This window comes from Xenopus tropicalis, chromosome 3, assembly GCF_000004195.4.
Source record: "Xenopus tropicalis strain Nigerian chromosome 3, UCB_Xtro_10.0, whole genome shotgun sequence".
Taxonomy (NCBI): Eukaryota; Metazoa; Chordata; class Amphibia; order Anura; family Pipidae; genus Xenopus; species Xenopus tropicalis.
In genome coordinates, this window is record NC_030679.2 from 87,772,687 (window position 1) to 87,797,797 (window position 25,111).

General features: G+C 40.2%; 3 protein-coding genes across 5 annotated transcripts in view; 1 reads left to right on the forward strand and 2 right to left on the reverse strand.

Annotated features, from left to right (window-relative positions):
- Positions 1-3,989, reverse strand: part of tnpo3 (transportin 3) — a 44,418-nt gene extending 40,429 nt beyond the window's left edge. For both annotated transcript variants that reach the window (XM_031899096.1, XM_031899095.1), the window contains exon 1: positions 3,835-3,989. In XM_031899096.1, coding sequence (XP_031754956.1) covers positions 3,835-3,951 — 117 coding nt within the window. In that variant the 5' untranslated portion in view covers positions 3,952-3,989. The remainder of the gene's footprint in view (positions 1-3,834) is intronic.
- Positions 3,990-4,016: 27 nt separating this feature from the next.
- On the forward strand, positions 4,017-13,991 carry znrd1 (zinc ribbon domain containing 1). 2 transcript variants are annotated; one of them, XM_002931837.4, is made up of 5 exons: positions 4,017-4,292; positions 11,773-11,930; positions 13,206-13,309; positions 13,397-13,506; positions 13,867-13,991. In XM_002931837.4, the coding sequence occupies exons 2-5, from the start codon at positions 11,801-11,803 to the stop codon at positions 13,889-13,891; spliced, it is 369 nt and encodes a 122-aa protein (XP_002931883.2). In that variant the 5' UTR covers positions 4,017-4,292; positions 11,773-11,800; the 3' UTR covers positions 13,892-13,991. The 2 variants fall into 2 exon arrangements, with proteins under 2 accessions (XP_002931883.2, XP_004913117.2); XM_004913060.4 differs by lacking the exon at positions 4,017-4,292 and adding an exon at positions 4,393-4,519.
- Positions 13,992-15,601: 1,610 nt separating this feature from the next.
- Positions 15,602-25,111, reverse strand: part of prrt4 (proline rich transmembrane protein 4) — a 28,471-nt gene continuing 18,961 nt past the window's right edge. The window contains exon 3 of the mRNA XM_018092364.2: positions 15,602-19,877. Coding sequence (XP_017947853.2) covers positions 17,965-19,877 — 1,913 coding nt within the window. The 3' untranslated portion in view covers positions 15,602-17,964. The remainder of the gene's footprint in view (positions 19,878-25,111) is intronic.

Genomic DNA, 25,111 nt, shown 5'->3' on the forward strand with positions numbered 1-25,111 from the left:
TATGTTGCCTGTGGGAGGTAAACCTGGCAGGGGTTTGTTTTGGTAAAATTTTTTAGCATTTGGAAATGTTCATTATATGGTCCCTAAGGTGTGTAATTATGTGCTGTAGATTGCTATCCCCAGGGGAGGCATATGGATTTAAGGGTACGTCTTAATATGACATAATACAGTGAGCACCAACCATTAGGGTTTTTGCTGCCCTGCCGCCATTAATTTGGGTATGGTCTTAAAAGTTCTTGTGATAACATGGGTGTGGCTTGAAGTGGGTGTGATTTAAAAAAGGGGAGTGGTCAAAACTGGCTTCCATTATCTGCTGTCCACCATGTAGGTCAGAAAAATTCTGGCCCTTGGTACAACAGAAGTTGGACAGCACTGTTCTATGGATTCAGGGTGCCAAAAACAAAAGATAAAAAACAAAAATGCCCCTTAATTATAGTGCTTGAAGCTCTGAAATCAAAAAAGGACAATGTCAAACACAGGGCCATTTAAAAATGTAACTATGCTGGTTCTGTTGCGCAAATTTAGGTATTACAATGCACTGCAGTTTGGGAAGATGTGTTGCTTCCTTCTCTCTTTAAAGGAGAACTAAAGAGGTAGAGTCTGGCTAGGCTTTTAACCTTATCATTTCCCTGGACCCACTGGTACTATTGCTAAACCAAATCATGCACACTTTGCCCTTTATAGCTGAAAACCACCCATTGACATTCCGATTTACTCATGCCAAATGGTTATTAGCTGTGAGACTAGTCTTGCCCCATCTCATCATCAATAGCCAATTAATGTATCCCTTTGTACAATATAACATATTATCAGAGGGGTTGCCAAAGAAAATGTTAAAAAAAAATACAGGCTACAGTTTTCCCCTTATTTTAAATCCTATGTTGCTTCCCCCCATCTGCTGCAGATAACATTTTAATGTAACACTCTTGGTTTATTATGGATATTTATTTAAGGTTCACCTTCACTTCTACAGTGCCTTTTCAATTAGTTATATATTATGGGTATGGAATCCATTATCCAGAAACTTGATATCCAGAAAGCTCCAAATTAAGGGAAGGCCATTGCCATTTTAATCAAAGTATTCCCATTTTTGAAAGTTAATTCTATTTTTTCTCTGTAATCATAAAACAGTAACTTGTGCTTGTATCCCAACTAAGACAGAACAATCTCACTGGGTTTATGTAATGTTTAAATGGTTTTTAGTAGACTTAAGGTATGGAAATTCAATTTACAGAAAGAGCCCTTATATGGAAAACTCTGGGTCCCAAGCATTCTGGATAGCAGGTCCCATACCTGTGCCGCATTTTGATCTGTTGCTTATTGCGGGACTGAAAAATAATTCTATTTGTATTCACTCATATGCCTCGGGCAAAAACCAAATAGTCCATTAAAGCAACCAGCTTTTTCAGGTCATAATGTCAAAATGGGAAGTCTGACAGCCTGAAAAAACCTAAAAGCAGAGATGGCAGAGAGTTTGATGGTTGGTGGGTACTTTTAATGACACAGGCTACAAGGAACTTGAATAGAACATGTTGGTTTTATGCATTTGTTTGTTTTTCTGTATTGGGGCTGTTACTCACTGTACGGGTTTACAAGGCTAATTTAATTTGTACTACTAACTAGAACTTTTGGGACACTGTGGGAAGCATCAGGTTAGTAGCATGTTTATATTGCGTAGTAATAGACAGCGAGTTGTGTTCTGACTAATCTAGTGCTGTTTGTTGTAATGTGTTTAGGGAACTGTGTCGAATTTGTATTTGAGAAAATATCTGAATTTGAGAAAGAGTTGCACTGTGTAAACATGCACAAGTGAAATAGGAGGGTGACCATGGTCCAACAAGCCTCAAAAACCAGAGGTTTCCGATTTGTGTTGGCCTGAGCATTCCTTCTTCCCCACTGCTGGAGAGCAAGTCTGTTGGTTTTGACTGCTGCCAGCCTTTCACTGTTGACAAGGCACCCTTTCCTTGACATATTATTTTACAGTGCTCAGACTTACTGGATGTGATCCATCTGAGTCTGTTTCTGTAAACAGCTAGGTATGGTTACTTCACCAGAATTACATTTATATGTAGGGCAACTAAAAGTGCCAGGCTCAGTAGAATCATAGACAAGTTCGTACAGGCTCATGCAAGAGAAAGTGTTTTCTAGCAAAATTCATCTGATAAGTGCCACCATTGACAATGTGAAGTGGTGATTTCTGCCACTTTAGGGCTCTGGCACACGGGGAGATTAGTCGATTTACATTTTCGCCGGTGGGATGGTATTTCGGGGAGATTAGTCGCCCGCGAACAGGGAGATTTGTCCCCGTGTGCCAGAGCCCTTAGATCTGTGTTTTTAGAGATAAAAAAAAAAGGGCAAAAGCCCATGAATTTGCCGCAAGGAGCACCAAGTTGCTTGAGGTTGTGACAGAATGCATGTTAAAGCAAGCTGCACACAGAATAAGGCAGTCAAATCCATATTGCTGGTTTGGAGAGCTCTGACTACCAATCACCTGTCTGTAGAACCCTTCAATGCCATGGTTGGCAATGGTTATCTAGAGCGGCTAGCAGTTGATTTAATGAAATTGCATTTGATTTGTGCCTGCCATTGGATTATGTAAATCTTTGCAAACCAAGTGAGTTGCAACTGGACCATACAGTTGTGTGACCAAATCACGGAGAGGTTCAATAATTGGACCATATGGTAAAGTGTCAATGTGTCTGGCATTAGGTTAAATTATACTTGGTGTTCTGAATCTGTGTATTTAAATCAGTGTCATAAACTTGTTTGGAGACAGTAAGATGACTCACGCACATGATTAGCAAGTAACACTCCCTTACCTAAACAAAGGTCGTTTATTATTTTTTTTTTTTAAAACAAATCTTTTCTGTGCTTCTTTATTCTACTAAATAATTTACTGCATGTCTTTAGTTTTTTGGTGCTAAGAATGTGCTATACCAAAAGCACACCATCATACTTTCTGTTTGCAATATAGTGGAAATAATTTCTAAAATATAACAAATGCATAGCAAACTAAAGCCAGAGAAGAGCCTGGACTGTAGAAGGGTAATGGCGAAGTTTAAGGTTTAGGTGCTTGATTATTGAAACGTCAATTACATTTTTCTGCTTTAATTACCAAACAGTTTAGAACTGCACTGCATAGTGTTACAGAACACTTTTTGGCACTTTAGCCCCAGTACAATTATATAGGGGGGTTATGACTTAAATTTAAAAAAATGTCTTGGGTAAGACTTCTTTACAGGAGCAGGGCAATTCTAAGTAATTGATCTGCGGCCTATTTTTTTTTTTTTTTATTTAGTTCCTGGTTGACTCATTAGTAACTATTGCCAACAATACCAGCTTCTGCCACTCTTGGCATGAACTCTCAGAATGGATTAATACCCTGCCCTGCAGGTTCTGCCCATAAGCACAGTAGAACAAGTTTCTCAGGTGCATACCCCACGGGAGCTTTAACCCAAAGATATTACAACTAAGCAGAGAAATGGATCTACAATACCTGCAGCAAACGCCCCCAACTAGGTGCTTACACATACCCGTTGGCTTTTATCTATGAGCTAGATATGTACAGAAGTCCAAAAAAATTCTGTTGGACTTTCAAGATCTGAGAACGTGAACACATACACGTACGTATTTGCCTCTGTTACCGGGTTTTTCCAGCTGATTTATAGAAAGGGACAGCATTACATAGAGAATATTTAGATTATTCCCTCTGGCCGTCAGGAATATTGTGTAAAACATTCACCGCGCCCCCCTAGGGATTCAGACCCCAGTTTTGGAAATACTTCTATCTACATTGCTGGATTCCCCTATGAGGGTCGGTTCCACGCCTCTTACCGATCTCTGCAGCTCCCCCAGCCATAGCGAGGCCCTCTCTTTGCCACTTGGGTCCGGGTCGTGGTACAGGGCCTGCACAGCCTGATATACCGTCTGCAGGCCGGGCTTCCCCTCCATATCTCGCTTCTTGTTCAAATGAGGTTTCAGAGAACCCTCTGCCCAGGCTTCATCCTCCCTCCTCGGCCGCAACAGACCTTGTGCACCAACAAACAGGATCCGCCGGGAACGAAGGTCCAGAGTAGAACCGTTCCGCTTCCTTTCCCCTAAGCACCGTAGGGAAAGGGCACAGGAAAACAGGCTACTTTGCGCTCTATTCTTGTCAGACGCAGCCACCCCGCCTCTACAGTCCCTTGGGGAAAGGAGCTGCTTCCTCGGTACGTTGTACGTCACATGGAACTTCCTGCTGGTCCGTCCGGGTTTCTTCGTCCCTTCCCCCAGTGAGAGGGAAAGCGAAACATGTAAGTTGCTGTGTAACGTGTTATGATGGTTTGCGAGTGCTTTTATTTTGGTAATACTAAAGCCAGGCAGTTTCTGGTGATTCCTATGAATGTGTTTTTTCCGATTGTTGAGAATTATAAATGGGCTATTAATTGCTTAACTTGCCGATTCCAGCTGATATTTTACTCTGTCATGTGTTGCATGTTGCTGGAGGTGCAAGCGCTTGTCCCAGAGGGCCGTAGGCAGGGTAAGAGAATGCCAAGATTTGTTAAATACCTTCTGTGGGTAGGGCAGCCCTCAGATATATCTATTACAACAACCTCTTGCAATTTGCTTATAATACATGCTACTCTTACTGTTATGTGTCAGTTATCAGAACAGATTGTAAGCTCTTTTGCGCAGGGACCTCTGTTATTGGATGCTTTCTATGTAAACCTGTCCAGTGTATCCACACATTTGGGTACAGCGCTGCAGAATATGTTGGCAACTTATAAATACACATATACATACAAAAACATATACATAATAAGTGCACGTACCCTAACATTACCAACCCTAAGGTTACATGTTTAGGCTGAAGACACACTGAGCTACTAGTAGCAGCTACTTTTTCATGGCTCCAGAAAATACCCTGCCACAGACAATACTGAGAATTGCCTCTGCTAATACACACGTAGAGACAATTATCAGTAAATGATCAGCAAATGATCAGCATTGTCTTTTTTAGTAGCCACAACAAGTAGCTGCTACTAGTAGCTCCATGTGTCTTCACCCTTAGGGCAGGGGTACACGGGGAGATTAGTCGCCCAGCGACAAATCTTCATTGTTGCAGGCAACTAATCTCCCCGCAATGCCATCCCACCGGCTAGAATGTAAATCGCCGGTGGGATGGCATACGCGTCGCTACGATGTCCTGCAGTCGTCCGGAGTTGCCTTGATAGGAAACTTTGGGCGACTTCAGGACATCGCAGCGACGCATATACCGTCCTACTGGCGATTTACATTCTGGGATGGCTTTGCGGGGAGATTAGTTGCCCACGACAATGAAGATTTGTCACCGGGCAACTAATCTCGCCGTGTACCCCTGCCCTTAGAGTAAGGCCCCACAAGATGGATTGTCAGCCTGCGTATAAGCTCAGGCTGACAATCCGCCCATACGCTTAAACATTTTTCTGATTGTGCCTGCCCCCTGAAGCATTGAATCAGGTCTGCCTGAGTGTGCCTGTACCCAGAAAGATTTCATGCTGCCGGGTGCAGAAACAAGATTTTTCATGCGTATGGGCAGATGGTCAACCTGTGTATAAGCCACCTTGTGGGGCCTTAGGGTTAGAGTTCAGGAGACCATTAGGGTGAAGACACATGGAGCTACTAGTAGCAGCTACTTGTCACAGCTACTAAAACAGGCAATGCTGATCATTTACTGATAATTGCCTCTCTGTGTGTTTTAGCAGAGTCAGTATTTTCTATGGCAGGGTATTTTCTGGTGTTTAGTAGCTGTGACAAGTAGCTGCTACTAAGCAGCTCTGTGTGTCTTCAGCCTTAGGCTGAGGAGGGATAAGAAGGTCTGCAGGAGAGCTGAAACAAGTACAGATAACTGGGGTGCAGCAATGATGTCTATTTATGGTACAAGTAGTCAGATAAAAGTCAGTGGTGTTGTGTAGCCAACAGAGAGTTCAAACTTGCTTCCCTGTTAGCTGGCTGACAATGCTAGGAGGTGTGACTTAGCAAGTACCAACAGCAACAGTTTAACTACTCATACAGGTCACAATTCAAAGAGGAAGTTCACCATAATTTTAAAGGGATACTGTCATAATTTTCATGGTATACTTTGTTTCTCCTACTCCCATGTAACTGGTGGAGTTCCAAGCTGGACTTGAATTTCTTACTATTGAGTGCTATTCTGAAATCTAATGGGAGCTGCTATCTTGCTACTTTCCCATTGTTCTGATGATCAGCTGCTGGGAGGGGGGTGTTATCTTTAACTTATTTGGAAGTACAAATGAGCCATGTGTGCAAAATTCAGTGGACTGATCCGATGGGTTGTAATTCTGCACCTAATAGCAGTAATTTCAAGGAAAAGTTAACTATGTTAGCCTTTGCTGGAGTACTTGGAACTGGAAGTGTTGTCTTCTGCATGATTAAAAATAGAGCACTAGAAATCCACATGGATGATTAAGTGATGGGTATGTTGCACATTTAAGGGGTCAGTTCATGGATTAGTTGATTATTGATTAGCCCTCTAAGGCAAACTGAAAAAAGCTTCAGATTTTTTTTTTAGGGATGCACCGAATCCAGAATTCAGTTTGGGATTCAGGCAAGATTTGCCCTTTTTTTAGCAGGATTCGTATTCGGTCGAATCCATGCTCCTGGCTAAACCAAATCTGAATCCTTAAAATCACATACCGTATATACTCGAGTATAAGCCGACCCGAATATAAGCCGAGGTACCTAATTTTAGCTAAGAAAACTGGAAAAACCTATTGACTCGAGTATAAGCCTATGGTGGGAAATGACATTAGTTGCAAGTACACTAATGGTTTAAGACAAACACACTGGCTCCCATCTATAGCACCTGCATGTTATAACAGTGACTGAACCCCAGCATTTCATGAAAGCCACAGTATTTCCCATCCCATGCTACATTTTGGCCCTGAACAGTTCTAATCTTTTAGTTTGAGATGGGATAAGTGCATAGCACATACCAGTACATACATAACCCACAATTATAAATGGAGGCTTATTAGCACATGGTTTTAAATGCTTACATGTATGAAACTTAGTGCTCGCCCAGGCAACCCCTCTGGGTGGAGGAGGGTGGCTGTTTAAATCATTTAGAGCATCACCAGCACCTCAGGGAGTTATGAAGTTTTACCTATAAAAAATGACCCCTTTTTGTCCATCTGTGCCACAGATTTTCAGCTCTGCTTAATTCACTAATAACTTTCAGCATTATGTATTCCCTATGCACTCCAACTCGCCCCCCCCCAGCTTTCCAACTCCCCCACATCCATGATCAGTCCTTCGTCTGATGCTGCCATCCATTTTCAGTGTTTATGCCTTGACCCTCAACCTTCAACAAAGTGAATATAACTTCAAGCACATTTGTTCTCTGCCTTCAATTTTCTCCCGGCTCTGCCCCCTCCTCCGACCCGCATCCTCCCGGAGCTTCCACCCCCCCCCCCCCATCAGGGCAGCTACAATAACACATGAATGTGCCACACATGAAGAGGAGCGTTTACATTGAAGGTTAGGCAGAGGGGGAGGCAGAAACACTGGGGACGGCAGCACCACAAGAGGAATGCAAGGAACACATAAAACTCACTGTTTTAAAGTTAACGGAGCAGTGCTGAATAGGTGTGGGCGTGTCTAATGCGATGAGGCGTGTGATGTCACGCCGGGGGCGGGGCAAGTAGCCAGGAAGGAGAGGCACGCAGACGAGCACACAGGGAATCAGGTAGCAGAGGGTGCAAGCTGTAGGGACTCGAGTATAAGCCGAGGGTTAATTTTTCAGCACATTTTTGGTGCTGAAAAACTCGGCTTATACTCGAGTATATACGGTAACTTTTTGTCACAAGCACGTAAGTTGAAATTTTTTCAGCGTGTAGCTCTTCTTAACCCTTCCGTGTCCTAATTTACATATGTAAATTTGGATTTGGTTCAGTATTGGCCAAGTTTGGGCGAATCAGAAAATAGTGGATTCGGTGCATCCCTAGTTTTTTCAACTTCGCCTCAGTAATTTAGCAGTAAACATACATGGTACGATTTGCTTGTTTGGTGAGGTTGCCAAATGAGCAAATCTTTCCCTTGATATGCCTACCTTCTGTGGGCGTGCTAATGCAGTCTTTTGGCCCTAGGGCCAAATGATCACATTGCAATGAAGGGGAAAGGAAAAGTCAGAGCAAGGACTGCATCAATGAGCCGATGTGGTCCCTGATCCGATGAAAAATCAAGCCTGTCTGATCGATATCTAGCCAAAAATTGGGCAGATCTCAGTCGGGGAGGCCTATCTAAAGGTCCCCATACACAGGCAGATAAACCGCTGAGTTGGTCTTAAGGACCCTAATTTGCAGCTGAAATCTGCCCGTGTAAGGCAACCATTAGCCATAACTTCTCTAGTTACACTGAGTAGGAGAAAGAATAGGTTATCTCAGGGATCCCCAACCTTTTATACCCGTGAGCCACATTTGAATGGAAAAAGTGTTGGGGAGCAACACAAGAATGAAGAAGGTTCCAGGGGGTGCCAAGAAGAGCTATAATTGGCTACTTAATAGCCCCTATGTTGACTGGCAACCTACAAAAGGTTCTGTTTGGCACTCACACTGGGTTTTTATGAACCAAAACTTGCCTCCTAACCAGAATTTTAATAATAAGCTCCTGCTTTGAAGCCATTGGGAGCAACATCCAAGGGGTTGGTGAGCAACATGTTGCTCCTGAGCCACTGGTTGGGGATCACTGGCTTATCTGAAAGCAGTTCCATTGTGTAGTGCTGGCCCTTTCTGAAACCACAGGGTCATGCACAATGTACTGAGATGGCTGCCTACACACCAACATTACAACTTAAATGAGCAGTTCAGTGTAAAAATGAAACTGGGTAAAATAGCCTGCGCAAAATAAAAAATATTTTCAATATTGTTAGTTAGGCAAAAATGTAATCTATAAAGGCTGGAGTGAGCAGATGTCTAACATAATGGCCATAACACCTCCTTTACAGCTCTCTAAACTGTTACCAGTCAGTAACTTGAGGGGGGGGGCATATGGGACTTAACTGTTCAGTTAGTTTGCTATTGAATCTGACCTGCTTGCTCACAAACTAACTGAACAGTTATATCCCATGTGGCCCCCCTAAAGTTACTGACTAACTAAGAGGTTAGAGAGCTGAAAGCAGGAAGTAACATTCTGGCTATTATGTTGGACATCTGCCCACTCCAGCCTTTATAGATTACATTTTTGCCGAACTAACTATATTACAAATATATTTTATTATGCGCAGTCTATCTATTTTACCTAGTTTCATTCTTACACTGAACTGTTCCTTTAAAAAAAAAAAAAAAATGATTGGTTCAAGAATAAAAGTTTAAATGGTAGAGTGATTTATTTGCAATGTACACTGTGTTATTTATTAATAAAAACTACACCATACAAATCATGACAGAATCTTCACTCATAAATCAAGGAGACCTTGGGAGACTCCCATTAAATGGTATTAGTGAAGTTTTAAATAAGCTTTGCCATTTTGTTAAAGTGCAGCAGAAGACAAAGGACATTATTGTAACACTGCATGTTGATATAATGTTTTCAGTAGAACAGTACTATACTAAAATTCCTGCGTTTACATAAATATATCTGTTTATAGTTGAAACTAGACATAAGTAGATTTCCACAACTCGATCCATTTGGTGTTTGCTTTTTATCTCTTTCTGGCCATATGTGCTTTTTGCCAGCATAATTACTATATTAGAAATAATAAATATAGTTTAAGTGAAAAATTAAAGCAATGTGCAGGTTTTGTAGGTTAAATATATATGATGACTTTGTCAAGGTCTGGAAAAATGTTGCTTTATAAAGGTATGGGACCAGTTACCCAGAATGCTGAGGACCTGGGGTTTTCTGGATAAGGGATCCTTCTGTAATTTGGATCTCTATACCTTAAGTCTACTAAAAATCCTTTAAATATTAAATAATCCCATTGGGATTGCTTTGCCTCCAGTAAGGATTAATTGTTTCCTAGTTGGGATCAAGTGCAAGCCATTGTTTAATATGAAAAATGTAAGAAAAAGAAAATTAGTTAAAATTTGCATTATATGGTTAAAATGGAGTCTATGGGAGATGGGGTTCCCATAATTAAAGCTTTCTGGATAGTGGGTTTCCAGGTAACAGATCCCATACCTGTACTATCTTATTCCCTTTTGGCCTGCAGCATGCGCCACCCAATTTATATTGTCACTTTGTTTCTTTATTCTAAGAAGGTTTAGTTGGTACTTGGAAAAGGTAATCTGGCCACAAATGGGTAAATCTACCCTTTGATTTGCAAAAAGTCAGTCATTGGCGTGATCCAGTGTTTTGGCACTGAGCTTGATGGTTAAATCAATTAGGGAAGCTATTTATCCTTTTTATCTGGTTTAGTGGAAAACCATGTGCCCTTTCTCTCTCGCTTTTGAAACGTGAATTTTTAAGCAAAATGCCATCTCCTTTTGATAATTCCTACAAGTTTACATTGCAGCAAGGCGATCCCCATCCAGTGGCTCATGGGCAGCATGTTGCTCCCTGTGGCCCCAAAGCAGGTAGTTATTTTTAAATTCCTGGGTTGGTGGAAATTTTTGGTTGAACAAAAGAAAATGTACAGGTATCGGATCCCTTATCCGGAAACCCATTATCCAGAAAGCTCCGAATTACGGAAAGCCCGTCTCCCATAGACTCCATTTTAATCAAATAATATAGAATTTTAAAACTGATTTCCTTTTTCTCTGTAGTAATAAAACAGTAACTTGTAATTGATCCCAACTACGATATAAATAATCCTTATTGGATGCAAAACAATCCTATGGGGTTTAATTAATGTTTTGTTGATTTTTTAGTAGGCTTCAGGTATGGAGATCCAAATTATGGAAAGATCCCTTATCCGGAATACCCTTGGTCCCGAGCATTCTGGATAATGGGTCCTATACCTGTACTACAAAACAAAGCCTCCTGTAAGCTGATAATGTGCATAGAGGCTGCCTAATAGCCAATATTAGCCCTTATTTGGCACCTGCATGACCTTTTATGATGCTTGTGTTGCTGCCCAAGTCTTTTTACATTTGACTCTGGCTCATGCCTAGGGACTAGTGGTCTACACTCTCTTCAATACAAATGCATTGCTTGCATTAAAGAAACGCTAAGAACAATAGGTTTTCGCTTTAAACATTGATCAATCTATGGGAAAGACTTTAGTTGTGTTAGTTGTGTTCGTCCCTCAAAAATGTATTCTAGAGGAAGATTGAGTCACAACACTGGAGATGTGGTAGAAGTGCAAAGTGGTAACTAGCCCCTCTTCATAAAAATTGGAGCATCAGGGTTGTCCTAAATTGGGCACTAAATGAATATCCTTATCTGAAGTTTGTGTAAAACATAAATGTGGCAGGCAGAAAAGTTTGACCAGGCGCCTTTGAAGGCAACAGATAAGGGTAGAATTTTATTGTTTCTACCTGCATATCTGATGATTCACCTCTTAACGTTAGTGGAGTAGGATTTCTACCTCCTTCTGCCGATTCAGCCCTGACGGCAGATTTTGCTCAGGCGCCTTCTATGGCGCCCGATCAAAATCTTTTAACCTGGCCGATCGGCGAGTTGACCGATATCAGCAGCCTCCTGCGATATCGGTCGACTCACCGACTTGCCATACACGCACCGAATATCGTATGAAATGAGGTTTCGTATGATATTATCGGTGCATGTATGGCCAGCTTAACATTTATGGCCTTACAAAAACCTACAGTAATTTCACTTTGTATCCTACTACAGAAATCTAGTGTCGTTCTACTGCCGTAAGATGGATATTTCTACTACCTGTTTTTCTTCAGTATCGGATTTCTGCTCAGACTGTGGCTCAGTGTTGCCTCCCCCTGGGATTCAGGATACAGTCACCTGCCTTCGCTGCTCACATCGTACACATGTTACTGGTCAGAAAATCTTTCAGACATTCATTCTAAAAGAATATTAAATACTGTATCTGTGTCTGGGCATCTGTCTGTGTATTTCTGTCAAGTAAACAGAGCTCTAAGTTAAACAACGCATAGCACATATCTTATATTCAGTGTAGAGAGCTACCACAAAACTGTGCCAGCAAAGGTGTCCTGCTGTAAAAAGCACTACTCTGCAGGAAAGTTTGCTGGTGAATTAACTTTTTTTAAAAATAAAACATAAATTACCCAAAAGTGTTTCAGCACACCCATTAATTTAACAAGTATTTATCTGCTGGACCTCCTCCCTCAAACACATAATGATAATGTAGCTATAGGTTCTTTAGTACTGACTAACAGTGAGCTATTGTATCTAAAGATGATGTGAGATGATTCCCGAAGATGATATGACACATAGCAATTAGGTGGACTCATTGGATATGCCTTTGTCTTTTTTGTTCCAATTCTGGTTATATTGGTTGATACTGGGGCCTTAAAGGAACAGTAACACCAAAAAATGAAAGAGCTTTAAAGTAATAAAAATATAATGCACTGTTGCCCTGCACTGGTAAACCTGGTGTGTTTGCTACAGTAACACTACTATAATTCATATAATAAGCTGCTGTGTAGCCACGGGGGCAGCCATTCAAGCTGGAAAAAAGGAGAAAAGGCACAGGTTACATAGCAGATAACAAATAAGCTCTGTAGAATACAATAGTGTTTTTATCTGTTATCTGCTAAGTGCCTGTGCCTTTTCTCCTTTGAATGGCTGCCTCCATGGCTACATAGCAGCTTATTTATATAAATTATAGTAGACTTTCTGAAGTAAACACACAACTTTTACCAGAGCAGGGCAACAGCACATTATAGCTTAGCTACTTTTATACACTTTAATTTTTTGGTGTTACTGTTCCTTTAAAGTAGAAGAAAAGTTAAAATCCCTGGGGGGTTCTAAATGTTAGGCACCCCTCAGTGTTTAAGATCACTTACCTGATACCCATGCAAAGAAAAGATTATGGAAGAGGACTTGCCTGCTTGAATCCCAGGCTGGTGTGTTTTTTTGCTTACAGGAGCACCAGCCCCCCAGTGATTTAACCTTTCCTTTCTCCTTTAAACTTTTATGAATACTTGCCCACACTGTGATGCTTACCTGTTGTGAATTATTTGTACCAGCACCAAATTTTAGCTTACCTTGTAGGGTGATACAGGAAAACGCTTCTTTTAAAGTAGACTATTGTTATGTTTCAGTCTTCTGATTTTTACCTCTTCTTGTAGAGTTCTTGGGAAAGTGTGTTCAAACATCAGTTGTATTCAATAAACTTGATACCATCAAACTCTCAAATGAAACAGAAGAGGCTGGAGAGCTGAAAGGCCCCCTGGTAATAAACTAAGGGAATGCTCAGCATTTTTAAGCTAATTGGATATGCCGTCCTTACATTGTATCAACACATTTGGTTTTGTCTCAGATTGACAGGCGCTGCTCTCGTTGTGGGTTTGAAAGGATGGCTTACCACACAAGACAGATGCGCTCTGCAGATGAGGGTCAGACAGTCTTCTATACATGCGTCAATTGCCGGTAACACTACAGACAAACTTCTCTTATTTTGATGTTTCATTACTAATCTCTGCCATCTTTTGTTGTTTTTGTTATGTTGTGTTTCTGTATGCTATTGGCTGTTACTTAATGAATCACGTGCTAGTGTGCAATTTTCACTTATACCGTAGCAACTTGTAGATGATTTAACAACACTTATGCAAATTAGCATCCACAAAACTGCGAGCAAGTTGCAAAGGACACTGATTTGTCAGTGCCTGCTGTTATTGTGATATTTTGGGAACCCTGGCAATATATAATTTAATGTGCTTATTCTGTTTTTTTTGCATTCTTTGGTCTGTTGCTTATGCTATCTTAAGATATTTTCCTTCTGTCTCTTAGTTTCCAGGAAAAAGAGGACTCTTGATACAATACTGCATTACAGTGATATCCCAGCTGGATGACTTACAACAAAATATGTATTTTTATGTTTAACTTCATGAATAAAAATGATATTTTTCTTATAACACAGAGTTTTATTTTTTATTACATAAATAGTACGCACCTATCATGTTTTGTTAGTACACCATAAGTTTACTTACAGTACCTGTTTTAAGTTGCAATCATGCCTGTGAGAACTTATTAATAAGCAAGTAATATGGGGCTGCAAGAATTATTCAAATGTATTCTGGGTGGGGGGGTATGAAATGAGAATCATTGTGCTTATGGCACTTCTACATATTCATCACCACGGAATTCTGGTGTCATAGTTTTATTCATTTTTTTTTTTTTTTTTTTTGCAATGAGCAAATTTAAACACATGTTCAACATGAATGCAATGAATAGAACTTGTCTTGAACATACTTTTTTGCCTATTGTTTTAATCACAAAAAAATTCCATGGTTTTTGTTTCTTATTTCGTAAGAAGGGAAACTGAGGCATGTATTGATTATCAGCACAGAAACCCTTTCCTTCACCCATTTTGTTACGGTTTTGTAAGTAAACATTCGTTATGCAGGGGGATATAATCTAATTACCTACCTTGCATGGACCAAACAATGGAGTAGCTTCGGTTTTCCGATTACAACAATAGGCAAAGAGTAGTTTCATCACAAGCCTTTTCCTTGAATACTGGCTGCTCCTACATAACTGCCAAATGCTTTATATTGGTCCTATCTCTGTTTGTTGGGGGATAATAAAAATAATGATTTTAAATGCCCTACAGCTTTAGTATACTTATAGGCAGTGTAAAACTCATGTACAATAGGGGGCCTTGACATGGCACATGAGATTACATATTTTGACCAAAGTCTGGTATTAACACCTCATATTTTTTTTAATTATTTATATGGGCTGGAACTTCCTTTCTTATTGTGTGCAAATAATGACTTTTATCATCTATTGCAGCTGCTCAACTCTAAAATGTAGGTTAGAATAAGGGCTCTGGCACACGGGGAGATTAGTCACCCACGACAAATCTCCAGTGTCTCGGGCGACTAATCTCCCCGAAATGCCATTCCACCGGCGAAAATGTAAATCGCCGGTGGGATGGCATATGCGGCGGCGCAATTTCAGTGAAATCGCGGAAGTTTCCTCTCAAGGCAACTTCCGCAATTTCACTGAAATCGCGCCGCCGCGTATGCCATCCCACCGGCGATTTACATTTTCGCCAGTGGAATGGCATTTCGGGGAGATTAGTCGCCCGCGAACAGGGAGATTTTTTTGCGGGCGACTAATCTCCCCTTGTGCCAGAGCCCTAAGCGCAGGCATAATGGGTGCTTGTAGCAGCTGCTCAACGCTACAGTGTAGGTTAGACCAAGTTCTGGCAATTTTTTTGACACTTCACAAATGTGTCAACAGTACATAAATTATTCCTTTTGTCCCCAAGGTTATAAATTTGCACATCATGATAGATTCTTACAGGGTTAAGTAATATAAGGTGAAAAGTTTGCTACAGTTCTATATCACCTGTTGAAAAGCAAACATCTTGGTTGTTGTGGGTTACTGCACCTGGATTAACAATGTATATATTATAAGTGGGGAGTTACTATATAATCATTTAGGCTCTTACTTACTGTGTTTAAAACCACACCTAGACACATTTATTTCTAAATCAGCAGATTTTTCAAGTCATCCAACCTGTCTGAAAATACTTTTATTAATAAATCAGTTCACATTTCAGATCAGTCATTAAGGAATACAATATGTGGTGGGAGATGGAAGTATTTTGTACATTTCAACATAACTTTCAAAAACTTACAACTTTGAAATGACCTGAACTCTTTGCCAGCATGTCAATATTTAAGAAACCCTGTTTGATATCAACTGAGTAAAGGGCAAGCATCAAAAGGATCTTTATACCATGATTACAAAATGTTAAAAAGCATATTTGTAGTCACTCTTAATGAATAGTGCTAAACAATTTAATAGTTGTAGGTAATTTTGCGTTCTTGTATAGGTACAGTATCACAAATCCCTTTTATAGCTCATACTTACTATATACATACTATATATATATATATATATATATATATATTATCGTACTGGTTAGCCTTTGTTCAACTTTTGTGCAAAAACAAACTCTTCCTTATCTAGGAGAGGCTGCAAAGTTTTCTGAGCTATAAAGCTGAAGGGACCACGTTGAATATAGAACCCTAGGGGTGAAGACACACAGAGCTAGTGCTACTAGTAGCAGCTACTTGTTACTGCCACTACTAAAATAGACAATGCTGAGCATTTACTGATAACAGTCTCTACATGTGTTTTAGCAGAGGCAATTCTCAGTATTGTCTATGGCAGGGTATTTTCTGGCATTCAGTAACCATGAAAAAATAGCTTCTACTAGTAACTACGTGTGTCTTTACGCTAAGGGCATGGGTACACAGGGAGTTTAGTCACCCAGCAATAAATCTTCATTGTCGTGGGTGACTAATATCCCCGCCATGCCATCCCATTGGCTAGCCTGTAAATCACGTGTGGGATGGCATACGCGTCACTGCGATGTCCTTCATTCGCCCAAAGTTCCCTCTTAAGACAACTTCGGCAGAAACGTGTATGCCATCCCAACAGTGATTTACATTCTAGCTGGTGGGATGGCATTGCAGGGAGATTGTTGCCTGCGACAACGAAGATTTGTTGCAGGGTGACTAATCTTCCCGTGTACCACTGCCCTTAAGGTACTAAAGGTGTCAAGAAGATAGACACAGCAAGTAAAACTGCATGTACATTTTCAAATGTGTGGAATGTCTGTTTATTTAAAGCAAGTTACAAATGTGTTTTTCTTTTTATGAGTGTATAATTTTATAGGACCTTATCAGTGAGTAAGTGGATAATATACAACCTACATATTTGCTTTCAGAAATAAAGCTAAATAAATCAAGTTTGAATCAGTTCATAACTTCACTCACGTTAATCTAAAATATACAATTTGGTATTTGCCAAATGATTACAGGTATGGGACCTGTTATCCAGAATGCTTGGGACCTGGGGTTTTCTGGTAAGGGATCTTTCTGTGATTTGGATCTCCATAACTTAATTCTGCTAAAAATCATTTAAACATTAAATAGACCTAATAGGCTTGTTTTGCCTCCAATAAGGAGTAATTATACCTTAGTTGGGATCAAGTACAATGTTCTGTTGTGTTATTACAGAGAAAAAGGAAATAATTACAATTTTTAAAAATGAGTTGCTTATAATGGAGTCTACGGCAGATGGCTTTTCCGTAATTTGCAAATTTCTGGATAACGGGTTTCCGGATAAGGGATCACTCTCACCCGTAACAAATAACTTTTGAAAAGCCATAAAATGAGTTTGTCAGTACGTGTCTAGCAACTTGATTGTACAATCCTAAGGAAAATCTTCCCCCCAGCATAAGTTTTCTCTTTTTGGAATATATTTGTGTATTGGTGTGTATGCTATGGATGCTGAACATGGTAACACCACATTATTTTTTAATAAATACAAATTTCTAATACACATAAGAATATATTAACCCTCTAACACTCAATTAACAAGTCACCTTTTTTTTCTGTTTGTAAAGTTCTCTAAGCTGGCCAAATAAAGATTTGATACTTTGATATGTCGTCTGTACCCATAGATTACATAAGGAAATCACACCACTTTGACAAGGGTATGAACACAAAAGCCACAGTGATTTAAATCACAAGGATTTGAATTAACTTTAACTTGTGAGCAGGAAAATATAGCCAACCATTCCTAATATTGTTTTTAAATTGTATATATGATATCATTATAAAATAAAAAATATATAAAGATTTGTAAATGTTCTGCAATATTTATGTATAATATTCAAGCACTGGAAAGCTCAGTAGCAATTTAAATGTTATATTTGCCATTTCATCTTACAAATTGATTAATAATCTAATCCCAAAAAGAAATGGCATGTATGCACTCTTGTCTCATGAATCCTTGTAAAAGTAATAAGGTGCACCTTTAAGTTTTTGTATACGGCCTTTCCATTAATACAGTTTGTGAGCTACATCAGAGGTCTATAGTGTCACTGCTAACACTCAGTGCATCAATAGGCCCAAATACATCTTTGAAGTCACCACTTAGGGTATGTTCTTTTTTGGTTGTCATATCCAATGACTCCTGAGATGGAGGAAGCAAAGTATGATACATTCCCTTTGACTGCTGACTACATCCTTGTTTCTTCTCATAGCTGTAGGTGGAGGAGTTTGCATTGTCAAAACTTGAACAAAGAACCAAGGATGATCCATCTTGAGATACCTTGTACAGAGAGCTAGTGGCGCTTTCTTTGCCTCTCCATATCTGTGAAGAAGGGGAAGATAAATTGCCCTGTCTGCAAGTGTTGGCAGCAGGTCTTGTAGCTGGAAAACCAGTGTCCATCTCCATGCAGGAAGATGTTCGGTAAAGTCCCCTGTCAGAGGCCTTTTCTTTGAAAATGTTCTCTTCCAGCTGTGTAGTACTCTTGATTGTGAGAGACAAGCTGCTGGACAATGCTGTGCCATGAAACAGACTTTTGGGTATTAGAGCTTCACTAAATAGGGCCTCATCAATACTACGACGCAAGTTGATTGGTGACGGGGGCTGAAAATCAACAGTTGAGTCACTGTCCACCTGTACACTAATAAAAGATGGCGTCTTAGAGCTATTGTGAAGACTCAAACCTTGAACCTCAAGGCTTTTAGTGCTGTTGTAGATTAAGCTTATGTCTTCTCCAAGGCTCATTCGTTTCTCCACTAATGTATAAAGGGGAAAGAACTCTGAGTCACTTCTAATTATAGTATCACAGATGAGCAGTTTTTCATGCTGGGATGAGGACCACTGAGAATTGGCTTGAAGAATGTTGGCTTTCATTGTGACGTGACCAGGAGTAAGACAAAACAACTTTGTCCAGCAATTGTTCCTCCCAATATCATTAGAACTAAATAGGGGGTAGGTACCAACTACAGCAAGGGGTAGACATGCACCTACTTCACATAGGCTTGAACTGAGCTGGAAGGCCCACCAAGTCCAAGGTCCAAACACAATTGATCCACCATAGCCCATGGCATAAAGCATTGCATACAGCTGAAGAACGGCATTTAAAAGGCTAAAGATGGAAGCAATCACAACAATGTGAGTTGCTCGACTCCAGTCCTTTGAGTTTGCAAAAGGACACCCACTACTATATTCTACAGGAGGAGCTGAATTTTTAAGATCATAAATCTGAGTGGTTTGGACTCTTGCTATACAACAAAAGACAAAGAAGGAAAGAGAAAGAAGAACAGCCAAAGTTATGTAGACTCCATGGGATACAAGTAGAAGGAAGGCAAACTTCTGTAAGACATCAACTAATATCACTGCTCCTGCTGAGACAACAAAGTGGAGAACTGCTGTAGCAGATAAAATGCAGAGTCGGAGTAAGCTTGGAGTTGAGCGCTGCATCTGACACCTTGAGGACAGCAGAAGGAAGACAATACTGAAACTTGTTGTCATACAAGGAAAGGCCAGTTCATGCAATAGTATAGCAATAAAAACTGGTAGTTTTTCTTGGTGCCCATATGCATCATAGAAGAGAGAAAAAGCCCGGCTGCTCCCTACAAATATCAAAAACAGATGTAAAACAGCTAAATAGTGGCCTCCTGAAGGACATCGGAACACCAAGCAAAAAAGGGAGAGAAAGGAGAGAAGAGCGACTGACCCAAAAAGACCCACAGAGCCATACACTAAGGCTTCCCAGGCTACACCCCAGTCTGCAACAGATGTATTCCAGTCAGAATGCAGGGTAATGAATATTGGTCTAAATGGCAGGAGTGAAGAATGTCCATAGAGATTATTTTCCACCTTAGAGGGGGCGGTGCTTAGGGTTACCGAATCACAATCTTCAGACTGAAAACAATCCAGGAAGGAAGAATCTGCTAAGGAGTCCTGTGAACCAGGCTGAGTACCTGAAAAAAGAGAAAATGTAAAAAAGTAAGTAAGAAAGTCTTATTAGGCCAAGCAGATTCCATAGCAGTATAAATAAAGGTAGAACACTAGGAGCCATAGGAGTCAATTCTTTGAACAGGGGGCATTCAGTACAGATGGCTCCTTGCCAAACTTTAAAAATTTGAGTGATTAAACTGCTGTTAATGTAAAAAAAATATTAAACCAAATATAAATTGGATGGGTGGGATGGAGTTGGTTAGTTGGTTGTATCCAGTGGTAAACCACAATTACGTACATAGACATTTCTGATCTTGAGGCCATGGCTGGTGAAAGACTTCTTATTATGTTTAAACTCCCAAGAAGTCACCAAATTTTTTAAGAACCAGTAATGCCATGAAGTGAAAATAATTTAATTTACATGTAGTTTGTATCTGTTCATCTGGCAAAAACATTTCTTGGCAACATATGCCCTATTTTATATATGAAAAGTTTTCATTTTATAGTTCTATACAAAGCCATAAATGGTATTTGACACCAATTCTTCCAGTTGAAGAACTAAAATCAAAGTGTATCTATAATCTGCTATGTCCTATAGTCCAATTTAAAATTGAATGGCTGCCCCCATGGCTACATATACATACTTTAGTAGTACCTGAGAAACATAAACCATTTTTACCAGTGAAATTGTAACAGTACACTAATAAAATGCATGCAAAACTCTTACATTCTTTGGTTTTAGAATGCAACAGAACTTATTATATTTCTTCCAACATCTTCCTCTTTCCTTCTGGTTTCACAGTCAATAATGTCACTTTTTTGGAATATGCCCTTAACTCAGTTTGGATACAACAAATTAAACACTTATTCAGAATCTTATTATTTTCCATCTTTAATACTGCAACTTACTCCTTGCAGGCATTCCAACATATTGCCTTTCACAACTCAAATTCCAAATGCTACTGCCAGACTCTATCTATCACACTGCTCCACTTCAGCCGCTTCCCTATTCATATGCCTTCACTGGCTCCCAATCTCCTCTTGATTCAAATTTAAATCATTTAAACTTAAGGACCCTAACCAGCAGCCTTCCCATTCTTTTCAAACTTTCAAAAACTCCCTAAAGCTGGCCATACACGTGGCGATCTAACGAAACATCGTCAGATCCGCCACACACAGTCAGGGCTGAAACAGCAGATAAGGAGGCAGAAACGATTTCTACCTCCTTCTGCCGATTGAGCCCTGACGGCAGATTTTGGTCAGGCGCCTTCTATGGCGCCCGATCAAAATTTTCTAACCTGGCCGATCGGCGAGTCGTCCGATATCAGCAGGTTCCTGCGATATCGGTTGACTCGCCGACATGCCATACACGCACCGAATATCGTACGAAACGAGGTTTCGTACGATAGTATCGGTGCGTGTATGGCCAGCTTTAGGCTGATGTCCGACAGAGCCATTCGGTATTCCAAAGTCACACAAAGTTTCCTCCTGCAGGCAAATTTGTGCGACTTTGGAAAACTTAAGCGATGTAAAGGGCTTTCCACCGCAACTCCCATTGTTGCTGGTGGAGAGGCATTTCGCAACGGTTAGTCGCCCTCGATAGCAGAGATCTATCGCAGGCCACTAAACTGCTCCGTGGGACATCAGGCTAAAGACCCACCTGTTTAGGGAAGCTTATTTCATTTATTTTGATTGATCAGTCATTAACATCACAATTCATCAATTGTTTCCATATTTATTATGTTGAAAATGTACCCTAACCCTTTAGATTGTAAGCTCTTCTGAATAGGGCCCTCTAAAACGGGGAGATTAGTTGCCGTGCGACAAATCTCCCTTGTCGTGGGCAACTAATCTCCCCCATATGCCATCCCACCGGCTAGAATGTAAATCGCCGGTGGGATGGCATACGCGGTGTGGTGATTTGCCAAAATCGCAGAAGTTGCCTTGAGAGGAAACTTCTGTGTTTTTGGCGCCGAGTATGCCATCCCACTGGCGATTTACATTCTAGCTGGTGGGATGGCATTTCGGGGAGATTAGTCGCCCGCAACAAGGGAGATTTGTCACACGGCGACTAATCTCCCCTTCTGTCACGGCCCTAATCCTCTTTAAACAAGGGTTAGAGTTAAAAGAGGATTTGCCTTGAGAGGAAACTTCAGCGATTTTGGCGCTGAGTATGCAATCCCACTGGCGATTTACATTCTAGCCGGTGGGATGGCATTTCGGGGAGATTAGTCGCCCGCGACAAGGGAGATTTGGCGCACGGCGACTAATCTCCCCATCTGTCATGGCCCTAATCCTCTTTTAACTCTAACCCTTGTTTGTTAAATTATTGTAAGACCCCGGATTGTTATAAATTAATGTTAAGCACTGTTTACCTTGCTGACAATATAAAAATAAATGATAATGATGGTATTACTAATCCTTTTACGGTTATTCCAGCAGTAGTTGCGTATCTGTGGGTTTTGACAGCACCTAACCTTAGTTGGCATTGTGTTAATGAATTGATATGGTAGCTTTTGTCTAATTTCATTCTTGTGGCTTAATGATAAACTACAGCTTGTTATATAGAAAATGTGGTTATAAATAACTTAATTAAATAATTCTTAACTTTATTCAGAAGAATAAATGTTCTTACTTTAATAAATTTCCCTTTTGTATGTAGCAATATTAGGTACAGGTATTTTGTTCAATTGTTCTATGTTTTAAAGTAAGCAGATTAAACATCATTCATTGTTCTCTACACAGCAAAATAACCATTATTTAGAACAGGGTGGCTTCTCTCAAACAATTTGATTTGCAAACACTGGCTATGTATATGGTAAAAATGTATTATATATTTTGTAACTCGCCTTTATACTGCCACTGTACCTGAGAGCCCAAATATATACCTGTGATACCTATTTCTACAGCATCCTACTGCCTAAATTCACACGTACTAGAGAATGTCTTTCTTTTGCTACTCAGTGCGACAGGAGCTGAGGAAACTATACATGCCATACAAAAGTGTTTAATTTTCCTACCCGGTTTTACAGAGTGATGTTCTGTCTATTTGGGCAGCCATCAGGGGGCGGTAATGTATGTAGCATCCTAAGTGTGCTATCTAAACAACATATTGGCAAAGCTGCAGACCAACAGGGGCTTAGGGAGGAAATACAAAATTTCTATTATTTGCAAACATATATTATTTTTAAGCCTAACTTTCCTTTTACTGTTCTCATTTCTTACAAGAAACAAAGGAATTGTTCCTTCTTCTTAGCACTGTGCTGTTAATAAGGCTTCCCTCAACAATTTCTTGTGCTGTGCTGCCCTGTTTCTTAGCCTTGGGTCCCCAGATATTGCTTGACTATATGTCCCAAAATTAGGAAACTGGGCAAGAATAACTCTCACGCCTCAATAGTTCCCGTCTTCAGAACAAATCATAAGAAAATACAGTATAATTGTGCTTAATTTAATAACTCCTTGGATGCATGTACTATAGCACTAAGGGGTGCTGATTTGTGCCCCTTAGTGCTCATTCAGAAATCACTTGAGTCCGGGCATACCAATGCTCTGCACATTGCACATCTGTTAAATGCATAAAAAAGTTAACACAGGAAACTGTAGTTCCATTCACCTCAAGACACCAAAGGCTAAAATTCCCATTTCTGTCAAGCAAACACTTTAGATAATGAAGACCTAAGGGACATTGTACAATTTGTTTTTCATATTACAGAAAAGTCTACAGGGAATTACAGACCTTCCATTCTATGCTTTTAATAGTATGCCAGCATTTATGTAACTCTAGAGCAAAGAATAATTTTGGACTGTTGGGTCTCTCTAATATTTGGTTGATTCCAGTTTGAAAATTAAAAGCATAAATAACAATAATGTCACTAACGATAAAAACCATACATATTTTCTCTGTGATATATTAGGTAGTGTGCCTTTCCCAGATACCTAGGTAATCAAAAGTACCTTAAGGATAAATTCATTTTTGCCATTTTACTGTCATTAGATTAGTCACAATAGTGCAAGCTAGAATGTTATATTTATTCTGCAGAAAACTTTACCATACCTGAGTAAACAGACCTAGAAGCTCCCTCTGTTTGTTTAAGATAACAGCTGCCATTTTAGCTTGGTCTCAGAAGCTTCCATGCTGCAGCTCTAGCTGCTGGTAGCTCAGATTACACAGTACAGTTGTGAGGGAGAGCGAGTTCAGATGGAAGGGGGAGCAGGAGAAGGGAGGGGAAGGGGAGAGAGGAACGAGCTGCGCAGACATGTGCTGTTTTTTCTGAGAGAAGAACATGTGTACACAAAAGAAGAAAATAAATACTGTGTTTCTTTTGATAGAGGACTCAATGCAGCTTTTCTGTGAATGCTTATGGCTGTATTTACATAGACCTTTCTGATAAAGCTTACTTAGTTTTTACCTTTCCTTCTCCTTTAAAAATATATTTAACTTACAGTTCTGGATTTTCTGAATAAAAAAATATTTATAATTAGTTTAAACATTATTGCCTCTTTTTCATGCCAATTTGGATGATATTTCATTTTATCTCAGCAGATAAAGCAGCCTGACAGTTTCTAGTATCCCAGAAGAATTGTTCTTAGTACAGGGGAATACATATGCTGGCATTGATTTATGGTATCTGTTGTCCCTGCTACAGATCGTACCATTTACTGGCCTTTTTGGCTGTTCAAACCCCATAACTATACCCCTCTAGGACTAGCAGCCCCAAGGTTGCAAATCAGCTCATGCCTACAATAACTCAGGAATTGCTGAAAAAAATACTGCATTGTGGGAAATATAGCACTTAGCACTGCATTCTGAAATGCTTCTTTTGTCTGTAGCAGATGTGACTCAAATTATTACTTTTCTATTAAAAGAATTCTTAATGAATCAGATAAGTCAGTGTAGGACTGGCCAGAGGATGACTTTGACTTGGCTGGTCAGCTTAAAGGAAAACGAAAGGCAAAATCACTTGGGGGTGCCAAAATGTTAGGCACCCCCAAGTGACTTTAACCGCTTACCTCGTACCCCGGGCTGGTGCACCTGTTAGGAGAAAACAGCACCAGCCCGGGGTACCTGGAGCGGATCGCTTCCTGCTTCCGTTGCTGAAATGCCAGCGGTGGGCACATGCGCAGTAGAATGAAAAGCAGACTTTAATGTTTAAGTTCGGCTTTTCACTCTACTGCGCATGAGCGCGCAGCGAGTCAGGAAGAAGTTAGCGCCGGCAGCTACCCCGGGCTGGTGCTGTTCTCTCCTCACAGGGGCACC

Excerpts from the sequence above, each read along its gene's own strand:
- znrd1 (XM_002931837.4), top strand. The coding sequence starts at position 11,801 with ATGGATATTTCTACTACCTGTTTTTCTTCAGTATCGGATTTCTGCTCA. Across the intron at positions 11,931-13,205 it reads ACATCGTACACATGTTACTG|AGTTCTTGGGAAAGTGTGTT; the intron begins GTCAGAAAATCT and ends CTCTTCTTGTAG. Across the intron at positions 13,507-13,866 it reads TATACATGCGTCAATTGCCG|TTTCCAGGAAAAAGAGGACT; the intron begins GTAACACTACAG and ends TCTGTCTCTTAG.